Source organism: Oncorhynchus nerka, linkage group LG23 (genome assembly GCF_034236695.1).
Source record: "Oncorhynchus nerka isolate Pitt River linkage group LG23, Oner_Uvic_2.0, whole genome shotgun sequence".
NCBI classification, from domain to species: domain Eukaryota; kingdom Metazoa; phylum Chordata; class Actinopteri; order Salmoniformes; family Salmonidae; genus Oncorhynchus; species Oncorhynchus nerka.
Genome location: NC_088418.1, coordinates 54,917,106 through 54,943,514, shown reverse-complemented (window position 1 = coordinate 54,943,514; position 26,409 = coordinate 54,917,106). Strand labels below are relative to the sequence as shown.

General features: G+C 44.9%; 2 protein-coding genes across 3 annotated transcripts; one reads left to right on the top strand and one right to left on the bottom strand.

Moving 5' to 3' along the window:
- Positions 1-1,223: 1,223 nt before the first annotated feature.
- Positions 1,224-7,142, top strand: LOC115107081 (methionine aminopeptidase 2-like). Of its 2 annotated transcripts, XM_029630452.2 has the most exons (11): positions 1,224-1,512; positions 2,577-2,678; positions 3,005-3,067; positions 3,387-3,489; positions 4,127-4,288; positions 4,473-4,654; positions 4,784-4,878; positions 4,982-5,078; positions 5,181-5,284; positions 5,814-5,929; positions 6,003-7,142. In XM_029630452.2, exons 1-11 carry the CDS (start codon positions 1,224-1,226, stop codon positions 6,253-6,255), a joined length of 1,566 nt encoding a protein of 521 aa, XP_029486312.2. In that variant the 3' UTR covers positions 6,256-7,142. The 2 variants fall into 2 exon arrangements, with proteins under 2 accessions (XP_029486312.2, XP_064864376.1); XM_065008304.1 differs by lacking the exon at positions 2,577-2,678 and having other exon boundaries at positions 1,331-1,512.
- A 502-nt stretch (positions 7,143-7,644) lies between these two features.
- On the bottom strand, positions 7,645-25,835 carry LOC115107080 (ubiquitin carboxyl-terminal hydrolase 44-like). Its single transcript, XM_029630451.2, is given in 7 exon segments — positions 7,645-9,466; positions 9,613-9,854; positions 10,028-10,136; positions 12,597-12,795; positions 22,423-23,235; positions 23,238-24,125; positions 25,733-25,835. Coding segments are annotated over 6 exon segments (2,241 nt in total). The 5' UTR covers positions 23,991-24,125; positions 25,733-25,835; the 3' UTR covers positions 7,645-9,341.
- Between the last annotated feature and the right edge of the window lie 574 nt (positions 25,836-26,409).

Sequence of the window (26,409 nt, the reverse complement as noted above, 5' to 3'; positions counted from 1 at the left end):
TCTCTTTTTATATCGGTCTCTTTCTTTCTCCCTGTCTCTCTCAGCTGCCTGAGACTGACCCTAACCCCAGGGGGAAGGGGGTTAAAGTCAGGGTAGTGTGAGGGTTACCTGACCTTTTGTGGAGTCCCAAATATGGCTGACCTAGAACAGCTGGTGATCCCTGTACCACATGTAGACCCTGACCCAGCGCGTAGACACACACACACACGTCTCACACATTTAAAAGCATTTAGCTGTTGTGAATAGTCCCAGGTTAACTTCCTATACAATTAGTGTGTGTCTGTGAAACTGAAACCTCATTGGTCTGTCTGAGGTAGACCAAACAGCCCCTCTAGCTTTCTTCTGTGTCCCTGTGTGAGTGTGTGCCCCAGTATCAGCCACCCGGTGAAACACAAACCCAATCAGTCCATGCTAGACAGGCTGCTGGAGAACAGAAAGGGAGAGGGCTGTCTGACATACTTAATGAGGATGGTTTCCCCTGGTGTGGAAGTACAGAAGGAGGTATTATTAGGGGCAGAGCAAAAAATGTCCATATTCAGACTGCAAAAGCCACATTGAGACAAAACAGAGCAGTAGTGTGTGTCTCCAAAAACCCAGCTGTCCAATCATTTTAAAATGATGTACTTCCATCCTTCTCTCCCCAAAGAACCATGGAGCAGGCAGGCATAGCTTCCTGTCTTCATTGAATTAGCCTTAGCATCCTTAAACAACCAGCAGGCACCATGTCAATACGCTGAGCTGGCTTCCTCTCCTAATGTCCGAAGACTTCAGATTTAAGGTGAAACTGACCTGAATGGTGGAAGCCTACTACTGGGGATTTGCTGCTTCCTCACCTGGCTTTCCCAGTTCTCCCAGATCATTGGAAGGAGCCTAGGGCAGGGAGCATGGAGTTGGCTATTCTCGAGAGAATTTGGAAGCTGGTTGCAATAGAGTTATTGTTGGGTGGTGACTGACGATTATTAAATTGCTCCTGCTGCTGGAATATGTGTATGGAAATATATGGGCCCTTCTCCAAATCCTTTGTTACCTAGTATTAATACATGTTGCCATCTAGCGGCCAATATTTTTCTCATTCGTAATAATACACAGTAAAGGTTATTAAGATGTAGAGTACAACATACATTCACATATTGTTATAACATATTAACCAGGTTTGTTGAATCAGGGCTGTTCACTGTGTATGATATTTTGTCTCTGGGGATACATACTTTAGGATAATTGTGATGGTGATCCATGAATTAATTCATACAGCAACTTTGCATTCAGCAAGCACAGCACGCGCTCAGCTGATTCGGCAAGTTTCTCACTCACCTTACCCACAAACCACCGCGCTTCCTTTTCCCCTAACGCCTGCAATCATGGCGGGTGTGGTGCAGGCGAAGGTAACCGAGCAGAAGCTTGAAGAAGAGACGGTCCTGAATGGAGATGCAGAAGAGAAAGAGGAGGTAGACCCTTCCGAGGAGACAGCCAAGAAGAAGAAGAAAAAGAAGAAGAAGAAGTCGGCAGGCCCCGGTAAGAGTTACAGACAGGCCAGTTACCGCTGAGCCGTGCGTGCCTAGAGAAGAGTGTGCCTTGTGAATCGTGCGCCAGGCCTTATGAAACACGCCTCGCTCTCATAACACACCCGTAGCTCGATAACTAAGCATTGGCCGATACATCTGTCAATCCGAACACAATGCCGAAATGTCAGTAAACAGACGGAAATAGTCATACAAGCAAACTTAGTAGTTAGTTAGTTGGCTAGATATCTTGCTAGCTTAGCCGCAGTTCGTAGTCCTTTGCTGGCATGTTCCACAAGTCGCTAGCAAGTTCAAAGCCGAGTTTTGATGTTTCATAATGTGTGGTGGAATGCTGTTATGTTAACTTTAACTTTCTTACATAACGTAAACGCCAGAATACAGTTTGATTACATATACTTCGATGATCGAGGTTGTAACTGTGTTTCATGATAACTTATATATTTAACACTAACTAGTTACGCATGACTGACCACAATGATTGTCCCGCTGCCTGCTAGCTAGCTATGAAATGTCAAGATGCTGTTTTGATTCAGACAGCATGCTCACTGAACACTGCACACTTACTGCTGACATAACGTCATCCTCAGCATGTGCTATTTCGAGCAACCCATCTTCTTGTAACAAGCTCAACTAGCTACAGCTCGCATGCATTTGTCTAATGGATGTCAGACAGTTGCCCTTTAAATTGACATACACAACATTTAGCTTGTAATGTGTGTGTTTACACCAGTAAAGCAGGCTTAGCTGCGTGGGCGTGTGCTGGCCCCCAAGGTTATACACAGATGTTAATACTCTCCCCTCTCCTGCCAAGTCCCTGACCTCGGGGATACACTTTGCGGAATGGGATCATTGTCCACAGTCCAAAAGGATCACTTCCCCACTGGACAGTACCTTCCCATGCACGCACATAACACATCTCTCATCCTCCCCCGGGTCTCCTGGATGCTCTCTGTTGTGATGGAGCTGTGGTCGCCACGGCTGCCATGTCGTGGTTAGTAAGCTGTATAGGATGAGCTCGCCCATGTGTATCTGTCTCTGTGCAATTTATGACTGCAGCAGCCGGCACCGAGGCTGAGGGCAATGGAGTGGCTGATGTGACACAACAGCTGGAGAAGCAGGCTCTGGAGGACAAAGAGAAAGAAGAAGATGGGGAGGATGGTAAGAGACCGTAACAGTACTCTACCTTAGCCTAGTACTAGGCAGACCCAGAACCACATGGGCTGAGATCCAACCATGGCTCCTCACCCTGCCGCGGAGCAGCTGATCTGGGTCCAGTCCTGTTGTTGCGCCCCATGACCCAAATCCTCAGCACCCTCAACCATCCACATGTCTGGCCCATCTCTGGCTGTGGACACAGCGCAGAGATGACCTCACACATAACTACATACACATCTACCAATACATTGCTTGCTGGGAGCTGATAAACTCTTGTGTGACCTTTGAATATGACTAAATTACTTCAAATTCCTCCCCTTTTCTCTCAGATGGAGACGAGGGGGAGAACTCGGCAGGCAAAAAGAAGAAGAAGAAGAAAAAGAAGAAAGGACGTGAGTTGATCTTATTTCATTTGACACTTGAGAATTATGGCTTTCACTTTGTCTGGTCATGTATAGGGTGCAATGGGAGAGTAGACTATGAGCTAGTGATGGATCTGACTGGCTGGCTCTCTGCCTTACTGGTGCACTCTGGAGCATAACCATAACCCTGCAGCCTTCTGGGTGCCTCCCCCCCAGGCTAATGGGCATGTTTGGCTTTTGCCTGAATATTGCTCTGTCACCCCTGGAATTCCAACTCAAACCTTCTAGATAGTTTATTAACTAGTAATGAACGGCTATGTGACTGTTTGTTTTTTCCGGTCTTTCACAGCCAAAGTTCAGACTGACCCTCCGTCTGTGCCCATCTGTGACTTGTATCCAAGTGGTGTTTTCCCCATTGGTCAGGAATGTGAATACCCCTCATTACAGGATGGGTAAGGTTCATACACACAATCACACAAAACACCTACTCTTGGCTTGGTGTGTGGTTTGTACCTGGTTACTGTGGAAGCGGGGCCCAGCCTCTTATTTCCCCAGCACTGTGTTATACTAGAGTGGCAGCTCCTCTGATCATCATGCTATACCTGTCCAACCTTCAACACAAACTGGGGAGGGAGGTTTGAGTTTGTTCTGAAATAAACCGTGCAGGAAGGAAGCATACAGGAAGCATAGAAATATTGCGCATAGAACAGATCTACCGCTTCTTAGTCTTGCGTTCAATGAGAACGACAGATCTATAACACACTTTTCTATGTGAATTTGGTCAGGTCGCTGAAAAAGTTGCATATTGCAGTTTTAGCAACACCCAAAACACTTGTCGTCCTCGGCATAATTTGTTTGGTTTATCCTCTAGCCATGCTTGCATTGATTTCCCCCTCAGTCACTGTGCTGGGTGGGGGAGTAAGATGTGTGCGTGGGCACTAACCTTGTTGTTGATCCTCCAGGTAGTCGTGCAATGACAATGTTTGTTAACTTCATTGCTGATCCCCTTGTGAATTTCACGCACAGTGATGGGAACAAGTGTGTGTGTGTGCTGACCGCTAACCTTGTTGCTGATTCCCCTTGGTGCAGGCGTACCGCGGCGTGGAGGACCACCAATGAAGAGAAGCGGGTTCTGGACAAGGCCAACGAGGAAATGTGGAGCGACTTCAGACAGGCTGCTGAGGCCCATAGACAGGTCCGCCAGCACGTCCGCAGCTTCATCAAACCTGGCATGACCATGATCGACATCTGGTGAGCCTTCATCATCACAGCTGAGATGTTGCTTCCTATATGTCAGTCTTTTTCCCTTGCATTCCATCTCTTTTGCATTTCATCTTTTGCATACATCCGTTCTTGCGCTTTCATCCCTTTATTATCAGTTTATATTATCTCTTTCTGTATAACTAATTTCTCTGTGCGTGTGTCTGTGTTTAAGTGAGCGGTTGGAGAACTGTTCCAGGAAGTTGATCAAGGAGAATGGTCTGAATGCAGGCCTGGCCTTCCCCACCGGCTGCTCTCTGAACAACTGTGCGGCTCACTACACCCCTAACGCAGGAGACCCCACCGTACTGCAGTACGACGACGTCTGCAAGATCGACTTTGGAACACACATCAACGGTACACCCCTGCCACAGTACACACACGGTTCAGCTGACACACACATCAAAACATACTTGGCACATAAACAGACACAACTAACCACTCAGACCATGTAGGATGCTGTGCTCACTCCCACTGTGTTTTCAGGTCGGATCATTGACTGTGCCTTCACCGTCACGTTCAACCCAAAGTATGACAAACTGCTGGAGGCCGTGAGAGACGCCACCAATACTGGAATCAAGGTCCGGCATCCATTCACACGCCATCCTTTCCTGAGGCCGCTTGATAGAATTTGAAGTAAGTGTAGTTCAGATGTTCAGTCTCATCTCAATCATGCTTCATCAGTGTGCTGGAATCGACGTGCGTCTGTGTGACGTTGGAGAGAGAATTCAGGAAGTGATGGAGTCGTACGAGGTGGAGATTGACGGCAAAACATACCAAGGTACTGAGCTACTGAATATATATATATATATATATCTCACACACACAGTGATTTGTTGTAATTTATGATCGAATATAATTCCTCACAAATGTTAATTTCCAGTGAAGCCAATCAGAAACCTGAACGGCCACTCAATTGGCCAGTACAGGATACATGCCGGCAAGACTGTCCCCATTGTCAAAGGAGGAGAAGCTACCAGGATGGAGGTGTGTATCTGTCTTACTGAGCGTTTGAAGAGCATAGGGAGATAGGGGGGCGAGGTTAGAAAGGGCTGCTGAGTTAATGGTGTGCTGTGGGAGGTTGACCGAGTAATGATGCTTAGTTAATGGTGTGCTGTGGGAGGTTGACCGAGTAATGATGCTTAGTTAATGGTGTGCTGTGGGAGGTTGACCGAGTAATGATGCTTAGTTAATGGTGTGCTGTGGGAGGTTGACCGAGTAATGATGCTTAGTTAATGGTGTGCTGTGGGAGGTTGACCGAGTAATGATGCTTAGTTAATGGTGTGCTGTGGGAGGGCGACTGAGTAATGATGCTGAGTTAATGGTGTGCTTAAGAACCGAGCCAGATCCAATTAGCCATTAACACAATACCTGCATGCCTGAATTGGTGTCGTCGACGATCAAGGAATTTCTATCACAGGATTGCCTGCCCCAATGTATTTGGTTGACTGCAGCAGTGTCCTCCTACCCCAATAAGTGTCCTTTTTCTGACTGATTCCCTCTTTTGCACCACCAGGAGGGAGAGGTGTACGCCATCGAGACATTTGGCAGCACAGGGAAGGGCGTGGTCCATGATGACATGGAGTGTTCTCATTACATGAAAAACTTTGATGTGGGACACGTCCCAATCAGGTAAGTTGGTTGCCTGTGTGAACACTGGACTGTGTATTCCACCCTCTCTCTACCCCTCTCTCTCTCCCCCCAGACTCCCCCGGGCGAAGCACCTGTTGAACGTTATCAACGAGAACTTTGGCACACTGGCGTTCTGCCGGCGCTGGCTAGACCGGCTGGGGGAGAGCAAGTACCTGATGGCCCTGAAGAACCTGTGCGACCTGGGCATCGTGGACCCCTACCCCCCGCTCTGCGACACCAAGGGCTCCTACACCGCCCAGTTCGAGCACACCATCCTGCTCAGGCCCACCTGCAAGGAGGTGGTGAGCCGAGGGGACGACTATTGAATACGGAACCCAACCTCATTCAAACCCCTCCACCCCAATACAGAGAATAGACACACTGAACCGTCTGCCTGCACTTCCAACAGAAAAACAGCATCTAAATACAGGACCTTCCTTTGGTCTCTTCCCATTTCTCCCACCTTGGCAGAGAGCAGCCAGTAAGGGCTATGAAAAATGCTGCTGTAAGGTACCCCCACAATGCATTTTTACCGCTACTTAAGAGCGAGCATGGAGGGACGAGCTTATGTAGCAGCAGCTGAATCTTTTTTTCCCCTCTTATTTTGTTAACCACAAAGCTTAGTCGTCATTTCCCCCCCCCTGCTAGAGGGATCTGTGGACACGGTGTCTCAGCAATCGTCTGAAGCTGCCATAGAATCTCAAACTGTTACAGTTCAACTGCTTAGAACACCCAGTATTTAGACCCAGTAAGAATGTGAAGAAACAAACCTTTCCTTACCAAAATAAGTACCTTCCTCTCCCTCGAAGTATGCATAGGGAAGGGAGTGTTTCCTAATCATGTGACCTGATCAGGAAAAACTCCTGGCCCTTACTGCTATACAGTTCTTGGTTCAGACTGCGGTCTTTCAGCCTGACCCTACAGTGTTCTGGTCATCGGGTCCTGACAGTTACTAGTCACTCGATTGCTCGTCAGAACCCTTTCGAGTTCCTGGTGGGAACGATGACGACTAGACAACCATGCATCTACAGCTGTATGTTTGGCTTCATGATACAGGGAGAGGACTCTGCACTCATCTTAATAAACAAATACTGGAGAAGCGATTTGTGAAAATGGCTGCTGCCACTATATGTACTCAAATGTAGTGCTTCATTTTGAGTTCCCTGGAAATGTTTTTGTAAGAACTATTGAAATAAAAAGAATTCTCTCTGTATTCCTGCACTGGGAAGAAATCCTTGATTGGCTATATTTAATTTGTTTAACTAGGCAAGTCAGTTAAGAACAACTACTTATTTACAATGACAGCCTACACCAGAATATGCTGGGCCAATTGTGCGCCGCCCAATCACGGCCTGATTCGAACCAGGTTGTAATGACGCCTCTAGCACTGAGATGCAGTGTCTTAGACCTCTATGCCACTCGGGAGCCCACTGTCCTTGCAGGCCTCCAGTAGATTCGATCAGAGAGGAAAAGGCAAAGATTTCACTCTGTCCAAAGCATTTCTTTGGGCTTATTTTGGACGACGACTCCCATTGTTAGGGGGAGACATGAGCGTCTCGTCATTATATACAAATCTTGAGTCTAGTAGGCAGCCGCCATTATGTATACCCTATTTAGAAATAGTCAAGTGAAAGGGGATTGTGTGAGGGCTACAGCATGGTAGGAACCTTAACTGAATTAATAGTGGTGCGGATTTAAAAAAGTACACAAATTAGTGTTTTCTTAGAAAAATGAAAATATATTCTCATGAGGTAATTCTCTAAAAATTGAGGTAAGAATTTGCATAGTATCACTTCCATAAATGTGTACACACCCGAGGCAGTATGAGCACAATGCCAACATACATCGGGTGGAAATGTGCTTTGAATTCTCCCCAAAAGGTGAATCTAGAGATGAACAGCATTTAGGTTGAGAGCAGTTAAGCTAGTACCAGCATGGAGAACTCTCTCACACACAGTTTCAAACACACAGCAAGGATCTACTTGCACCAGTCTGGCTATTTTATACTTACATTATACAGAGCCAACTATATTGTGTGAACACATGCTGGTATACACACACACACACACACACACAGGAGAGACGGGTCAGACCTGCTGGTGATTCCAAACAACTAGAGGGGGAAGGAATCAATTACAAAATCTCTAACAGTCAGTGGCCCTGTTTTTAAACATAACTTCTGTGAAACATCCTCGATGTCAGAGTATACAAAAATACATTCAATATTCTAAATGCTGGCCTGGGTAGGACTGCTACAAAGAACTGATACCAAATGCACTTCTGGCAAAGGAACTACAAAAATAGATATGTTCTGATAACGAAGGGCACTTTTCTATGACAATTATGACTGCTGTCGGGATACCAACCAAAAGTTAGGAGGCAACAGGCCTAAAAACACCAGCACCACTGAAGACAGGGCAGCATTCAGCTGGAAACCGGTTATAAAATAGATTTTCCAAAACCAATCAGAATATATCTTGCAAATGTTCTGTAATTGTTTTTGGGGGAAGCTGAGATACTTTTTAACCGTTTCCCTCGTGCTTTGGCGTGAGGTCAGTAGTCAATTATAAACCATTTCCTGACCGACTACAGAGAGCGATACCAAAGATGGTGGATAAATTAAGATGTCCCACTCAGGCTGTTTATCTTTTCTTTTTTTAAATATCACCGTTCCGGTCCACTTAAGTGGTGGCTCTCCCATAGGCACCAATGCATTAGCAGCTGGGTCTGGTCAGCTTAGTTCATTGACTATATATGAATCAGAAAATAGGAGCGAGGGAGGTGTCTCGCTTCCCCTTACGTCTCTGGCGAAACTAAAGGGGTTAAACTCTAAAGACTATTTATGGAGGGAATTATCTGTTTCAGTCTACATTCCAGTTGAGAATTTGACTGACTGACATCCCTTAGTCAACTGTCTAAAGTGGCTGTGAGAAACACTGTAGTTGATTCAAATTGTTTGCGAAAAAGAAAAACATAGAGCAGAAGGTTGACACCTGAATAAATCTGAACTACAGATTACACAGTCACACCTGGCCAAAGTCTGTCTCTACTCCTGTAAAGGCGTGTCTATAATACAACGCACAACTTGGCTGATACTCTTGATAAAATAAACCTTTACACTATCAAACATGTTTTCCTTTTCTTTTAAAACCCATATAAACAACATGTACAAGAGATTCACAAAGACAAAAATAAATTTTTAAAAAAAGACTGTCCTTTGTGTCTTTTAGAAAAATAAATGATAATTTTATCATTCCTCCCCCCCAGAGGAGATAAAAATGAACACAAAGGAAGAGCGTGAGAGAGGGGGGTTTGAGATGTTTTGGTGGTGGTGGTAATGCTGATGATGTCACGTCACTGGACTGCTGAGGTACAAAGGAGGGTTTGGGGCGGGGCTCAGTGGGTCCTGGTCCTATAGCGGCCTGTCTTTGTCCTGAGTGAAGCGCTGCGTGTAGAAGAGTATGTAGGCCTGGGCACCACACACCTCCTCCACAGAACACACATTCAGCTTAGAGTCATTACAGTGGACCCAGAACCCTGACAGAGGGAAAAGGAGAAGAGAGAAAGGGTATTAGATGTAGGTCAATTCCAAGAAAATGTATCAAGAGAAGGTTGTGTGTCACCTTTGTATTTGTAATCTTTTACATAAAAATGTATTTTGCGTGTGCGTGAGATGTTCTTACTTCCTTCTTTGTTGTAGCAGTAGGCAGTGTAGTGGCCAGAGCCAAAGCCCTTCCCATGATGCATCACCACAGCGGACAGTTCGTACAGGAAGTGTTTGGGGGTCGGGGAGCCGGCGGGGGCCGGACTGGAGTATGGCGAGCCCTTGGGGGCGGGGTTTCTGCAGCAGTATGGCTCCATGTTGAGGAGCTGGTCAAAGCTGACGTGGACCCCGATCTTCTCCCTGTGGTTTCTCCCAGACCACCTGACGACCAATCACATCAACAGACCAAATCACCAAATAAGACAGCTAGGGTGTTTCAAATGCATGGTTGTGTTATGGTTCTTGAGCAATTGCTATGTGCTCAATGGTTACCTGCAGTGTTTGAGGTGCATGGGTGTGTTGTAGTCATTGTGTGGTCATAATGCGGTCAGTACCTGAAGCGTTTGAGGTGCAGGCGCAGAACCTGAGGCAGTTTGTGAACCATCAGCTGTTTCTGAGCTTCAGTCAGGATGACAGGCTTGGAGGAGAACCTCCGCCGCTTACCTAGAGACAAGAGTGAGCATTAGACAGGACCAGAGTAGTGAGGAGTTGAGCGCCTGGAAATCCCCGCTCATCGCTCATGGGGCAGTGCTTACCTCCTTGAAAGAGAATATGCCAGGCCTATTGAGCCAAAACCAATGATTGTATAGATAATAGAACAAAAATGAACTAAACATTTAACCCAGAGTCTTAGCCCTGTCTAAGCCGGGTGAGGTTCGGGTGGTTTTACTACGGTAACCCCGGGCGTCACAGGAGCATTTAGCTATTTGATTTGGAATTTTAAGACCCATTGGACTATAACAAAAATATATAATTTGATGAATTTTTGACCCTAATTTAAACTGAGATTTTTATGGGAACTTTTGTATTATGCTAATAAAAGATGGGGTTTAAGAGATCAATTTTTTTTATTTGACACTTCAAAACAAACTCCCTTTAGATTTTTATTTTTTTATTTATTTGATTTGTTCCATGTAGTGAATCTGTTATTCATAGCGGTTGTATGGGCTAATAGCAATAAGGCCAAAACATGTTTTTCATTAAAAAGATGTATAAATTGTTTTGATACTTCAAGGGGTCTTAAAATTCCAAATCAAATAGCTGTTACGGCTAATGAGTGAAGAGGTGTGGAGTCAGGCGCAGAGAGCAAAAGGATGTGGGAAAAACACGCTTTAATGTCCAGGAAAAATAACATGAACAAAAGTAGGAAAACAAATGAACGGACAGCGCGAAACCCGTAAATACAAAACAAAATACACTTAACACAAAACAGACGAACAAGCCCGCACGAAACACAAGCAGGCTGAACAAACTTATATAACCCCACCCTAACAACCAAACAAGAAACAGGTGATACCAATCAGACAAAACCAAAGGAACACAGAACAAAGGATCGGTGATAGCTAGTAGACCGGTGACGACGACCGCCGAGCGCCACCCGAACAAGAAGGGGAGTCACCTTCGGTAATATTCGTGACAATAGCAAAATGATCCTTGGCATGACACTTAAAACAGTTCCATATAGCTTAGTAGAACCCCCCACCCCGGTATAGACCGTGTTTAGAGCCAAAAATAATGGGTTAAATACACGTATAAAAAAATATAATAATAACAAATGTTTCCTGATCTTATATCTCTCAAATATAGGACAGACACTTCAGGACTAATTTAATTTGGATATTTTTAGGGAACTATCTGTTCCATAATGCATTTGTATGGGCTAATAGAATGAAGGTTTGTTTTGAAGTGTCTGTCCTATATCGGAGATATAAGAAAGATCAGCAAACATTTGTTTCTTCTTTACATGTATTTAACACCTTATTTTTGGCACTAAACAGTCTCCGTATATACTTCCACTCATTATTTCATCTGGTACTGAGGGACCTTTAGACGAGTCGTGAGGCCTGTGGGTGTCCTAGAGCAAAACAACCAACCTGTTCGTGAGAGTCTCACCTTCGCACAGAAGGGTCATATTAGTGTGTAGCCCAAACTGTTTGGATGCTACAGACAGAATTTGGCAGATCGGCTGTACCGACTTCAGACGAGTCCCAAGCCGTTTGTGGGGGTCGTAGAGCAAAACGGAGAACAACATCATGTTCGTCCATAGAGGGGTCGTAATAGTTTGAGCGCCAAACCGTTCACACGCTACAGACGATTTTGTGTGAAGACCAATTTTCGGGATATCTCATGGTGAGAAACACCGCTTTTAGCTCGGTCACCTCTCACCGCAGATGCGGAAATGCGACATAGGCAGATGCAGTGGATAGAGACGCATCCAATGCAAAAAAAAAACATATCTAGCTTAAACTGAGATTTTTATGGGAACTTTTGTATTATGCTAATAAGATGGGGTTTAAGAGATCATTTTATTTTATTTAATACATAGCTAGCTACCAAACTCGTTATTTTCTGTTGGCGTGTGCACGTAGTAAATACACCATCATGCTTTCGGGATACCTGTCTTCTCAGATTCCACAGCGATTCTTTAGTTGTCGACACAATATCCCTGCACTCCCTCTCTTGCTCCTCATCTTTGTAACGCACCTTGATTTTTCACCTGTGTTTTATCAGTTCCTTTTTGAAAATATTTAGCATACTAGATAACAGTAACTAAAGCAAGGGGATAAAGCAGCACACAAGTAGACTACAAATGCATGCTGGTCCGGGCATGCCCTGAGCTTGTGAAGTGAGCGCTACTGGAGCGAAATTGGAGTGGGCGAGAAGGCCGACGCTCCAGCCTTTGGGAAACTCGCTACAGTCAAATTTAGCATGCTCCGCTCCATCTAAGGCCACATGCTCTGGACAGGGCTATGTGAATACTCACTCAGTCTAACTATAGCACTGGATGGTAGTTTGACATGCAGACAGAAATAGAGAAAACTTAACTGCTTTCGCAAAATTACTGTACCTCTAACAAACTTACCATTGAATGAATGTGTGTTTGTGTGTGCCTCCGTCACTCACTGTTGCACTGGTCGCAGGCGTAGATGTTGCCCTCCAGGGCTTCGGTCTCCGTGAACTTGGCCAGCATCTCCGTCAGCTGGCACGAGACCTGCGCTGCGCTCTCCCGGCTGTTGCTGTGGTAACGCTCGGGGAACTCCAGCGATAGGTCCCAGAAGGGTTCCACCGTGTTGGAGCGGTGGTCACATGCTAGACACGTCACCTGATGGAGGGGGAAGAGAAGAGAGAGAAAGAGGTGGGGCAGAGAGAGAGGGAGAAAGTGAGAGTTGGGGGGCAAAAGAGTGAGAGGAGGGAGAAAGTGAGGATGAAAGAGAGTTGTGTGAAGGCAAGCCAAGGGCAGCTGAGCTAACTAACGCAGTAGCACACACAGGAACTGGATTATCTGAGATACACAGCTTTAGAAACATTGCCCCCCCACTCACTCACACACACACTCACCCCCTTATTAGGAAAGAGCAGGTGTGGGTGTAAGCTCAGAGAACTCAAGACACATCTCTCTTTCACACACAGAAGCAGAAAGTACACACATTCAGTCACAGTCACTCACTCTATTACGGGTAAATCGATTTGAATTCAATCACTTTAGACAGCATCCCTTTTGATTTAAACAAACCTTTCCATACATGTTTGGCCATGGAAGAAGTGGTCTGAAATGGACTTTTGAACCTGAAAACATTCAGGAGTTAAAAGGTGTTCAAAGTTTTGCATACTCCACCCTACAGGGTGAGACATCCATGTCTTTATCACTGGAAAAGATAAATGGTTGAGTTTGATATAATTTAAAATGCTTACAAACAGGGTTGTAAAACTATTTGATAATTTCTTTAAAAATATACACTACCGTTCAAAGGTTTGGGGCCACGTAGAAATCCCCTTGTTTTTCAAAGAAAAACACATATTTTGTCCATGTTAGGGATAGGGGGCAGCATTTTCACTTTGGATGAATTGCGTGCCCATAGTGAACTGCATCCTACTCTGTACTAGATGCTAATACACTGCTCAAAAAAATAAAGGGAACACTAAAATAACACATCCTAGATCTGAATAAATGAAATATTCTTATTAAATACTTTTTTCTTTACATAGTTGAATGTGCTGACAACAAAATCACACAAAAATTATCAATGGAAATCAAATTTATCAACCCATGGAGGTCTGGATTTGGAGTCACACTCAAAATTAAAGTGGTCAACCACACTACAGAATGATCCAACTTTGATATAATGTCCTTAAAACAAGTCCAAATGAGGCTCAGTAGTGTGTGTGGCCTCTACGTGCCTGTATGACCTCGCCTGGGCATGCTCCCGATGAGGTGGCGGATTGTCTCCTGAGGGATCTCCTCCCAGACCTGGACTAAAGCATCCGCCAACTCCTGGACAGACTGTGGTGCAACGTGGCGTTGGTGGATGGAGCGGGACATGATGTCCCAGATGTGCTCAATTGGATTCAGGTCTGGGGAACGGGCGGGCCAGTCCATAGCATCAATGCCTTCCTCTTGCAGGAACTGCTGACACACTCCAGCCACATGAGGTCTAGCATTGTCTTGCATTAGGAGGAACCCAGGGCCAACCGCACCAGTATATGGTCTCACAAGGGGTCTGAGGATCTCATCTCGGTACCTAATGGCAGTCAGGCTACCTCTGGCGAGCCCATGGAGGGCTGTGCGGCCCCCCAAAGAAGTGCCACCCCACACCATGACTGACCCACCGCCAAACCGGTCATGCTGGAGGATGTTGCAGGCAGCAGAATGTTCTCCACGGCGTCTCCAGACTCTGTCACATGTGCTCAGTGTGAACCTGCTTTCATCTGTGAAGAGCACAGGGCGCCAATAGTGAATTTGCCAATCTTGGTGTTCTCTGGCAAATGCCAAACGTCCTGCACGGTGTTGGGCTGTAAGCACAACCCCCACCCCCGATGTCGGGCCCTCATACCACCCTCATGGAGTCTGTTTCTGACCGTTTGAGCAGACACATGCACATTTGTGGCCTGCTGGAGGTCATTTTGCAGGGCTCTGGCAGTGCTCCTCCTTGCACAAAGGCGGAGGTAGCGGTCCTGCTGCTGGGTTGTTGCCCTCCTACGGCCTCCTCCACGTCTCCTGATGTACAGGCCTGTCTCCTGGTAGCGCCTCCATGCTCTGGACACTACGCTGACAGACACAGCAAACCTTCTTGCCACAGCTCGCATTGTTGTGCCATCCTGGATGAGCTGCACTACCTGAGCCACTTGTGTGGGTTGTAGACTCCGTCTCATGCTACCACTAGAGTGAAAGCACCGCCAGCATTCAAAAGTGACCAAAACATCAGCCAGGAAGCATATGAACTGAGAAGTGGTCTGTGGTCATGCTGGCCTTCTAGGCAGAATTGCAAAGAAAAAGCCATATCTTAGGCTGGCCAATAAAAATAAAAGATTAAGATGGGCAAAAGAACACAGACACTGGACAGAGGAAGATTGTAAAAAAAAAAGTGTTATGAACAGACGAATCTAAGTTTGATGTGTTCGGATCACAAAGAACATTCGTGAGATGCAGAAAAAATGAAAAGATGCTGAGGATTGCTTGACGCCATCTGCCAAGCATGGTGGAGGCAATGTGATGGTCTGGGGGTGCTTTGGTGGTGGTAAAGTGGGAGATTTGTACAGGGTAAAAGGGATCTTGAAGAAGGAAGGCTATTTTGCAACGCCATGCCATACCCTGTGGACGGCGCTTAATTGGAGCCAATTTCCTCCTACAACAGGACAATGACCCAAAGCACAGCTTCAAACTATGCAAGAACCATTTAGGGAAGAAGCAGTCAGCTGGTATTCTGTCAATAATGGTGTGGCCAGCAGTCACCAGTTCTCAACCCGTTTGAGCTGTTGTGAGAGCAGCTTGACCGTGCCCATCAAGCCAATCCAACTTGTGGGAGGTGTTTCAGGAAGCATGGGGTGAAATCTCTTCAGATTACCTCGACGCATTGACAACTAGAATGCCAAAGGTCTGCAAGGCTGTATAAAAAAATATATTTAACCATGAAAAAGCCCACTGAGACACAAGTCTATTTTTCAAAGGAGACCTGGCCAAGAAGGCAGCAACAATAAATACATTACATAATTAAAACATACAACATAAAAAAAAGCATTTACACTCCTCTGTAACAGAGTCTCCCATCAATATTTTAAATTCATTCAGTGACACTAACATATCTAGATGAAGCATGGATTGTAGACTATTCCATATGTCTGGTGCACAAGAAGAGAAGGCAGTCTTGCCTAATACTGTGAATGTCCTGGGGACTTTAAGTAGCAACCACCTAGCAGACCGGGTATGGTAACTATTGGTGGTGAAGGAGACCATACTACAGAGGTAAAGAGGGAGTTTACCCAAAAGGGCTTTCTAGATGAACACATACAGTGGGGCAAAAAAGTATTTAGTCAGCCACCAATTGTGCAAGTTATCCCACTTAAAAAGATGAGAGAGGCCTGTAATTTTCATCATAGGTACACTTCAACTATGACAGACAAAATGAGAAAAAAAATCCAGAAAATGACATTGTAGGATTTTTAATGAATTTATTTGCAAATTATGGTGGAAAATAAGTAATAAGATTTCTGGCTCTCACAGACCTGTAACTTCTTCTTTAAGAGGCTCACCTGTCCTCCACTCGTTACCTGTATTAATGGCACCCGTTTGAACTTGTTATCCGTATAAAAGACACCTGTCCACAACCTCAAACAGTCACACTCCAATCTCCACTATGGCCAAGACCAAAAAGCTGTCAAAGGACACCAGAAACAAAATTGTAGACCTGCACCAGGCTGGGAAGACTGAATCTGCAATAGGTAAGCAGCTTGGTTTGAAGAAATCAACTGGGAGCAATTATTAGGAAATGGAAGACATACAAGACCTCTGATAATCTCCCTCGATCTGGGGCTCCACGCAAGATCTCACCCCGTGGGGTCAAAATGATCACAAGAACGGTGAGCAAAAATCCCAGAACCACATGGGGGGACCTAGTGAATGACCTGCAGAGAGCTGGGACCAAAGTAACAAAGCCTACCATCAGTAACACACTACGCCACCAGGGACTCAAATCCTGCAGTGCCAGACGTGTCTCCCTGCTTAAGCCAGTACATGTCCAGGCCCGTCTGAAGTTTGCGAGAGAGCATTTGGATGATCCAGAAGAAGATTGGGAGAATGTCATATGGTCAGATGAAACCAAAATATAACTTTTTGGTAAAAACTCAACTCGTCGTGTTTGGAGGACAAAGAATGCTGAGTTGCATCCAAAGAACACCATACCTACTGTGAAGCATTAGGGTGGAAACATCATGCTTTGGGGCTGTTTTTCTGCAAAGGGACCAGGACGGCTGATCCGTGTAAAGGAAAGAATGAATGGGGCCATGTATTGTGAGATTTTGAGTGAAAACCTCCTTCCATCAGCAAGGGCATTGAAAATGAAACGTGGCTGGGGTCTTTCAGCATGACAATGATCCCAAACACACCGCCCAGGCAACGAAGGAGTGGCTTCGTAAGAAGCATTTCAAGGTCCTGGAGTGGCCTAGCCAGTCTCCAGATCTCAACCCCATAGAAAATCTTTGGAGGGAGTTGAAAGTCCGTGTTGCCCAGCAACAGCCCCAAAACATCACTGCTCTAGAGGAGATCTGCATGGAGGAATGGGCCAAAATACCAGCAACAGTGTGTGAAAACCTTGTGAAGACTTACAGAAAACATTTGACCTCTGCCAACAAAGGGTATATAACAAAGTATTGAGATAAACTTTTGTTATTGACCAAATACTTATTTTCCACCATAATTTGCAAATAAAATCCTACAAATGTGATTTTCTGGAGAAAAATAATCTAATTTTGTCTGTCATAGTTGAAGTGTACCTATGATGAAAATTACAATTGGTGGCTGACTAAATACTTTTTTGCCCCACTGTAAATCAAATCAAATTTATTTATATAGCCCTTCGTACATCAGCTGATATCTCAAAGTGCTGTACAGAAACCCAGCCTAAAACCCCAAACAGCAAACAATGCAGGTGTAAAAGCACGTACAACTGTATCTTTCTGCCAATATAAAGTGAGGTCCAACCTACCACGTGGTACAATGTGCAATGGTAGGTGAGTGACTTGGCATTTGTAATAAAGCACAAGGATGCATGATAAACAGAGTCCAGTCTCGGTAAGACAGATGAGGTTGCATGCATATACAACAAGTCACCATAATCAATTACAGAGAGAAAAGTGGCCTGAACAAGTTTTTTTCTAGGCATAAGTGGGAAGCAAGCCTGATTACAAAAATAAAAAAACTATTTCAAGTTAAGCTTTGTCACAAGATTATCCACATGAACTTTAAAAGGACAACTTGTCATCCAACCAAATACCTAGGTATTTGTAAGATGACACTTTAATGGATACGTCACCAGATGTGACCATGCTAACCTTCTCTGAGAGTTCTAGCTCTGGTAAAGGTCATGAATTTAGTTTTTTGTACATTCAAGACCAGTTTAGGACCATAAAAGGAGGCCTGCAGTGACTGAAAAGCAGTCTGAAGCTCTTCCAACAGTCTGAACCAGAGAAGGAGCACATGAATATATGACTGTCATCTGCATAAGTAACTTTGCTGGTTGCATCCCATTTCCCAAATCATTAATAAAAATTGAGAACAACACAGGAGCTAAAATGGAACCCTGGGGCACAGCTCTACTAATCTCAAGAAAGCTAGACTTGTGATTGTCACTATATACACATTGTGTTCCGTCAAAAATGGTTCCTAAACCAATTTACTGCCCCTTCACTGAGACCAATGTTTCTGAGTCTAGCTAGAAACAATTCATGGTCAACTGAATCAAAGGCCTTTGATAAATCCACAAACAGAGCAGCACAATGTTGCTTTTTATCAAGTGCATTTATGATGTAATTTACCACTGCCATAGCTTCAGTTGTGGTACTGTGGCCCGATCTAAAGCCAGACTGAACCTCGCTCAGTATGTTCTTTTCAATGAAGACGTCTATGAATCCCTGGTTCACTAGGGATTCATAGACTTTGGCTAGGATAGGGAGTTTGGAGATAGGACGATAGTTATTAGCATCTGAGGGATCTCCACCCTTCAGCAGTGGGAGGACATAAGCTGATTTCCAAATGCTGGGTATGGAATTGGTCAAGAGACTCAAGTTGATAATGTGAGCAACAGGTTCAGTGATAATACCAGCTGCTATCTTTAAGAGGTAGGGGTCCAGGTTGTCTGGACCTGCAGACCTTTTAGTGTCTATTTATAGACCTCAGTATTTTTTATTTTATTTTTTTTAAATATTTTTTTTACCTTTATTTAACTAGGCAAGTCAGTTAAGAACACATTCTTATTTACAATGACGGCCTGGGAACAGTGGGTTAACTGCCTGTTCAGGGGCAGAACGACAGATTTGTACCTTGTCAGCTCGGGGGTTTGAACTCGCAACCTTCCGGTTACTAGTCCAACGCTCTAACCACTAGGCTACGCTACAGGCTCAAAATTTAAATGGTTCTCATAGCTATTATGCTGCAAGGATTCTCTTAGAATGGCGGGGATCTATGTATTTCAGAACTACACTGTACGTTCCATGTGTGGAACCTAACTTCTTGGTTTAAACTGAGCTTTTTTGTTTAATTTCTGTTGGTAAGTTTGTTTAAAATGTATGTATTGAGAGACGCAATGATGGGGATGGGGTGAGAGAAGCACCGAGCGGGAAGAGGAAAATGGTGTACGTATGTATATATGTATATATACGTAGGTATGTGTAAGTGAGTGCTGTTTTCTTTTTGTTGCTTTGTCTCTGTTGTTGTATCTCCTAATATGGGTGAAAATTGTGAAATTCCAATAAAAAAATACTGTTACAAAAAAAAAAAAAAAGGTTCACATGAGGGCCTATATCATAGTTGACAGTAACAGAGCTTACATTAGAGGCCTGGGCCCCACCATTATCAAAAACTGAACCAGCAGATATGAAGTGATTGTTAAAAACCCCTACAAAAATCAGCTTTGTCCTTCACTTCATTGGACTCCATCATTAAATGGTCAGGAAGGCCAGAGGATACATTACAACATGACACTGATTTGATTCGCTTCCAGAACATGGTAGGGTTGTTTAAGTTCTCTGTGACAGCATTTAAATAGTCATCTGATTTGGACGTCCTGATCAATACTGTGCATTTGTTTCTTAGCGCTCTGAAGGAGGTACAGTCAATAGGAGCATTTGTATGTCTAGCTTGAGCCCAAGAGACATTTATCTTTCTAATTAATTCTGCCAAGTTATCTGAAAACCAGGGATTGTCCCCTCCACTGATTCAAAATTTCTTCACTGGGGAATGCTTATCCCAAATCGACACAAATGTCATATAAAAATAGTCCCAGGCAGTGTCAACATCGGGAATCAGACTTACTCTGTCAATATTATGGTACAGATCATGTAAGAACGCTTGCTCATCAAACTGTCTAAAATGTATTTTAAAAATATAACGGGGGATGGCTTGGGTCATTTTTGTATTTCTAACACAAGCAATTGCAGTGATCACTGACATCATTGCAGAATATCCCAGTTGATGTGTATTCGTTAGCATAATGTCCAATAGCGTGGATTTGTTAGGTGCTCTGGGATTCGGTCTTGTTGGCACATTATTTTTTTTAATCTTTATTTTACTAGGCAAGTCAGTTAAGTACAAATTTTTATTTTTAAATTAATTGAGCGAGATTCAGAGTCACACAGTTCTTTAAAAGAGTCCGATACAGATCTAAGCATGTCCCAGTTCAAATCTCCCAAAATAATGAATTCAGAGTCATTTAGCTTGTGCAGGACATCAGAAAGAGAGTTAAGTGAGTCTCCCGATGCTGGTCTGTAGCAGCAGACTACAGTGATGTGGGTGTCCTCATATACGTTTACTTTAACCGCAAGCAATTAAAAATGTTTGGCTTTGGTAATTGAGAGAATTTCAGAGGTGTTAAACTCGGATATCATATAAATTCTAACCCCTTTACTCACCCGAGCCATTCTAAAAAACTGTGTACCCATCAATAGAAATTGAGTTATTTGCCACAGATTACATTAGCCAAGTTTCTGATAAAACCATTACGTCTGCATATTCTAATCATGTCTATTTCTGGAAATAGACTTCTGACATTAAACATGCAAGAGGCCAAAACCTGCTCTATTTTCAAAATCATAGGGAGATTGCATGGTATCTACCGGCCCAGGGTTTGGTCACACATTACCAGAAATCAACAATAAAAGCATAACAATATATCTCAATTGCCCAATGAGTGAGGACTTGGTGGAGCCAGCACCATTGTGAATAAAACAAACACAGGAAAAAAAGTAATTCAATAGTTTTTGATTTTGGAAGAATGCCATCAAGTATAGGTCCAGTTGCGTTTGAGAGTGGTACAAATGTAATTGCAGAGAGAGACCAAGTTCCTGGTGGTATTGACATGGTCTCGTCAGAGTGTTTGCAAATTGTAGGGCATAAGGGGAAGATAATTCACTCACCCATTGATCATTCAGCCTATTTAATCCAGGATGGCATTGAGTAAAGAGCAGGCACAGTAACAGATACATAATACGTTTTTTAGAGGTCTTTCAGCACAGTGCGCAATGACCTGTAGACCTAGATTTTCCCACAACGCATCAGGTTTTCCAATCCGATAACCACTTCTCCACTCCTAGCCTTCAGTGCGCACCTGCACTCGCGTAGCAGGCCTGCGCACAGACAGACACTCCGGTCTCGGTGAGCTCCAACTCCAGAAATGTATAGAAAAAAATAATGGCATTCTCAATCTTAAATTTTTGTACAAGTAAATTTCGTAAAAATAGAGACTGAGATCTAAAAAATAATAGTTGTTATATACAGCACCCACCTTCACATAAAAAGTATTTGCTTCTGTAAACAGGATCAGGGTCATTAAATCTCTGATCTCAAGGATCACACAAACGGATAGACTGATTGGCTAACATCTTGGAGAATTTCCACAAATGGAGGATTCTTTGATGAAAGCAAAGTTTGAAGGACAATTATTATTTAAATTAAAAATCATTATTTTGAACCTCGTCAACATCTTGACTATATTTCCTATTCATTTTGCAACTAATTTCACGTATGTTTTCATGGAAAACAAAATAAATTTATATGTGACACCAAACTTTTGAACGGTAGAGGTTAAAAATGTCAATAACAAAACAAAAATCAAGTAATTATAAAGTAGTTTGACAACGCTTTTGTAAACTTTAAAATGATATAAATCTCAACCATTTATCTTTTCCATTGATGAAGACATGGATGTCTCTTGGTATGGTATGCAAAAGGGGTCAACTTCGAGCACTTTTATCTCGAGTGTTTTGGCATTCGGGTCCAAAAAGTCACTTTCTGAGCCGTTCTACAATGGGCAAGTATGGAAGGTTTAGTTCAAATCAAAGGGGGTTCCGTCGAAAAGTTTATGAATTCAAATGGATTTACCCTTCCATTAACTATTAAAATGATGGAGCTTCAGAGTGTGTTGATCTGCCATTGAAATGTCCCCATTTCTTGATTGGAGCCAAGCACATTTAGACGGTATCATTTTGGCATATTGTATTTTATATTTATTTATTTTATATTACTATCAAGACAAAATGTGGTAACAGTCACACACATTGTGCAGTATAAGCTCCCATCCAAATCCTCCAGTAAGATCACTACTAATAAATGTAAAGGCCCTTTAATCCCTTTTCAATCCATTTTAAACCATGTCCAGACTGGTGAATCGCAGAAGTGTGTGTGTTTATCAGTATAAAAATGTGTATCAGTGTTTGGGAGAGTGTGTGCCTCGCTCTCTCTTACCTGGCTGAGGAGCTGACCGTGGAAGATGGTGTTGACTATGCTGAGCACCTGCTTGATGAGATGTCTCTGTCCAGTTGACACACCAGCGGGAGGCGTGTGAGTCCCTGTGCTCTCCAGCTCGTGCTGCACCTTGTCAAGCAGCTCACACAGGAACTCCTGGGCATCCTGCTGGGCGTAGCCCCGGAAGGCTGGGATCAGCTGCCACACCGAGTGCAGCATGGCAAAGGGCGACACCAGCGCCCACTTGCCCGACCACATCACCTGGAAGAGTGTGTGCAGCTCGTGGCACAGGGAGATGTGCTTGGAGCTGGGCTCCTTGGGCTGAATCAGCTCCATGCTCCGGGCCCTGGAGGCACCCCCGCTTAGCCCAGCACCCACCTGGGGGCCTCTCCTCTGGGCCAGCGGGAAGGACGACACAGGGCCCCCGGGGCTGGGAACCACTAGCTGGCCGTGAACGGCCGAGGCCAGCAGCTCCAGGGCCTGCGTCAGGTCCAGCCGGAGGAAACACTCCCTGAAGATGTGAAGGTGGCTCAGCACCTGCAGGATGGAGTTCATGTAGCACGTGTTGCCTAGGTTACGCAGACCCGTGACACCCGGAGTGACAGTGGGCCGCCGTTTGAGGGGCGAGTCGCCCTGTTTGGGGGGGGCACGGCGGGGGGCCGGGGAGGGGGCAGTCCGGGCTTGGGCAGAGGCGGCTCTGGGTTTGCCTTTGGTGGAAGAAGAGGGGGTTGAGTAGCGAGAGGGTTTGGGAGCAGGGGTTTTAGGGGGGCGGCCCATTCTCTTGGGGGTGTGAGTGGCGGGGCTCTGGGTTCTTGGTTGTGGGGCGAGGGGGTCTGGGGTGTGTAAGTGGTGCTGTGGGTGCGTGTTCGTGTGGAGCAGGGGGTGACAGCAGCGGCGGCAGCAGCTCTCTGGCTGGCTCTCCTCAGGCGGTGACTCTTCCTGGGTGGGGCACTCTCCAACGCTTCCTGTAGCTGCCTCTTCAACGTCTTCCTCCTCTCTCTCAACTCCTTCCTCCTCCTCTCCTCCTCCTCTCTCTGCCTCTCCTCCACCTCCCTCCTCTTCCCCCCTTCCGTCAGGCTGAACCAGGTGTGGAACACTCGACCCATCAGTGCCCGGCGGCGGTGCCAGAGCGCCGTGAACATGCGGTCCTCGTCCCTCAGCTGCAGTTCGCTGGAGCCGCAGGGCTGGGGGGCGTCGGGCGGAGCGCTAGCCGATCTCAAGATGCGTCCTGAGCGGGTGGTGACCTCGTAGCGCTGGCTCTGGATGGCGCTGAGCGTGGAGCGCAGCAGCTTGAGGTCTCCCGTCGCGTTGTCGTTGAGCACGTAGTCGTCACATAGGTAGCAGAAGACATAGAGCTCGTTGACCTCTATGGCCAACGGGTGGTGATGCTGCAGGAAGTGCTGCAGGGCGTGCTCCTCGATGTAGCGGCCGCACGCAACGTGGGCACAGCCCAGGCAGGCCCACACCGACTCTGTGGTGTTGCAGTCCACGCAGTGCCACTTCTGGGGGTTGAGGATGGAGTGGTCTGGGGCCAGCCTGAGCCGCCCCACGTGCTTACACCTGTCCATCGCACACACTTGCTGGGGGGCTCAGTCCGTGTGTGTGTCTGTGGGTAGGCGAGTGTGGATGTGACACGTCCACACTGGGGCTTCAGATCACCATGGCGAGCTCAGAAACTGGGCGGTCCCACGGCATGGCTTTATCTGGGGAGGAAGAGAGAGACTGAGTGAGTAAGGCAGTTGTACAAAACTCTTTAAACTTCTCTAATCTCCTCTCAGTAAAGGCCTTACCCAAATCGTATAAAGAGATCCTTTGTTTTACAAGATGCGTGTTAGTGAAAACAATTGTATCAAAACCTTTTTAACCCACAACCCATTCTGGTCTTTATAATAACTTGTGGTCATGCATTTTACCAGTTAGCTCTCTAACATGGGTACTTATTGTAAAAAATACATTTAAAAAAACAGGACAATATCCTGAATGTTGACTGTGGTGATCAGATGTGGCTTTCTGCCATTACAGATTTCCTTCCTCTAATGTACCCTTTAAAACAGTTTGCATAACACTGGGGGGTTAGGCACTTCTGTAGCACCATTTGAAAACTGCTGTGGTTGGGGATTTCTGTTTTAGAGTCTCAGCTCCATCATCATCACCCCCCAATGGGGCCAAAGGGAGACTTAAGCCTGGAAAACAAAGGGTGGCTGAGCTGGGAGGGTAGAGCACCCTTTGTATGTGTACAGGCAGCCTTACAAAGAGAAAGAGGCAAGAGAAGAGATGGATATAGAAAGGGAAAGGAGAAAGAGGTGGATAGGAAGATCAAAAGGGAAACTAAACTCGAGGATCAGAGGATGCCAGTCCCAGCTACTGTTACCCTTCTCCATGAACCAATCTATAGTATATTTAGGAGGAGAAACAGGACAAGGCCGATCCTGACTACACAGGTCCAAGTTCTAAAGGGTGTATGATTTAAATAAGTAGCTGTTACCACTGAAGGAGTGTCTGTCTGTCAACATTGTACCCCTTTGACTCCCACTGTTTTATATAACATTTAATCAATGCAATTGTGGTTTTATAACCATCGACAATCGTGATACATTGTTTAGTTTTAAAAAATCCACAATAGATCTGGTGGGCAGTTACTAGCAAGGACATTCCTTTGCTTCTGCTTCATTTTACCCAGTCAACACTGATAACATAAAGCGAGAGATGTGTTTTCAAACCTGCTGACTTAGCTAGCAAGCTTTCCCAGACGTGTTTACCACTTCACTAACTCACCCGACATTGGTAAATTGTCCCCGCAAGACAACTTTGAAAACTAGCTCTAGCTAACAAATGTCACCCAAATACTGGTAACTAACCGCTCCTTCTTCTATCCTGATGTCACTAACTATCTATAGTTATAACAGCGCTAACGTTACTGCTGACAAGAACCCACTCGTAAACTTATCGAGGATATCAAAGGCTCGTGCGTGCACCTAAGGTGCCCTTGTGCTTTCTCTCTCCGTCCGGCGGTATGTATCTTCTAAATAAACACAAATCGAATATCTAACGTAAGATAGCTAAACAATCGCTAGTAAAATAATAAAGTATCCAGCTAGTTTGTTGGCTGACGTGGTGAGTAACAGAGCTAGCTACATGGCTAGCAGCAACCAAGCTAATATTGTCAAACCAAGTCTAAATACGTTAGGGGTCAATGCGTCAGGGTTTGAATTGTTTATCAAACATGGTAGTTAGTTTTCAGATGAATGTGTACACCATTACAACTGACACGGATTGTAAAGAAAGCCGAAAATTTAAAAAAGTACCATACCTATCCTTCACGGCACTTATTCCTCTGGTACTAAAACGGTCGCCATCTTGTATCTACTCTTGTCGCGTGGTGTTGGCTCGAGCACGTCCTCGGTAGGGTAGCGTCAAGTGTCGTTGCCTGGCTCAAGGTAGACGCTCTCCTAACATCAGATCTAGGATCAGATTATTCTACCCAAACTCTAAACGTTATCATTGAGGTGATTAGAAAACATCTGACTTTGTATCAGTGGTTAGGGGCAACCTCTAACCTACTCAGCACAGATGGCACAATTTTGTGACATAATCTCAGGATATTGTCGTGTCAAATTCATGAAGCCAGGCCTACAAAACACAATCAGAGGAAATATTTGAAATAAAATCGAAGTGGCCCTTCACATTCTATTAAGCACATTCTGCTGTTGAGTATGACATACATACTGTTTGGCACTGCACTGCAAATGGCCTATTTACCCTTTTCTACACCAATAAGGCTACTAATAAAGCAACCCAAAAACACGTTTTTTTCTGTCACCACTTCTGGAAAAACAATTACATTCAAAACGTATCAATGCCACAAGATGGCAGTGATGTATCAATCAATGTTCAAGTTGTGCGGGTGTTTTTTCATTTTACCTGAGAATACGTTGCAAACATTGCATGTGAGAGTATTAGGTGTGTGTATGTGTGTTGGGGGGATGC

Coding starts and splice junctions, on each gene's coding strand:
- LOC115107081 (XM_029630452.2), top strand. CDS start 1,224: ATGGTGATCCATGAATTAATTCATACAGCAACTTTGCATTCAGCAAGC. Junction 4,289..4,472: donor ATGACCATGATCGACATCTG/GTGAGCCTTCAT, acceptor TCTGTGTTTAAG/TGAGCGGTTGGAGAACTGTT. Junction 5,930..6,002: donor GTGGGACACGTCCCAATCAG/GTAAGTTGGTTG, acceptor CTCTCCCCCCAG/ACTCCCCCGGGCGAAGCACC.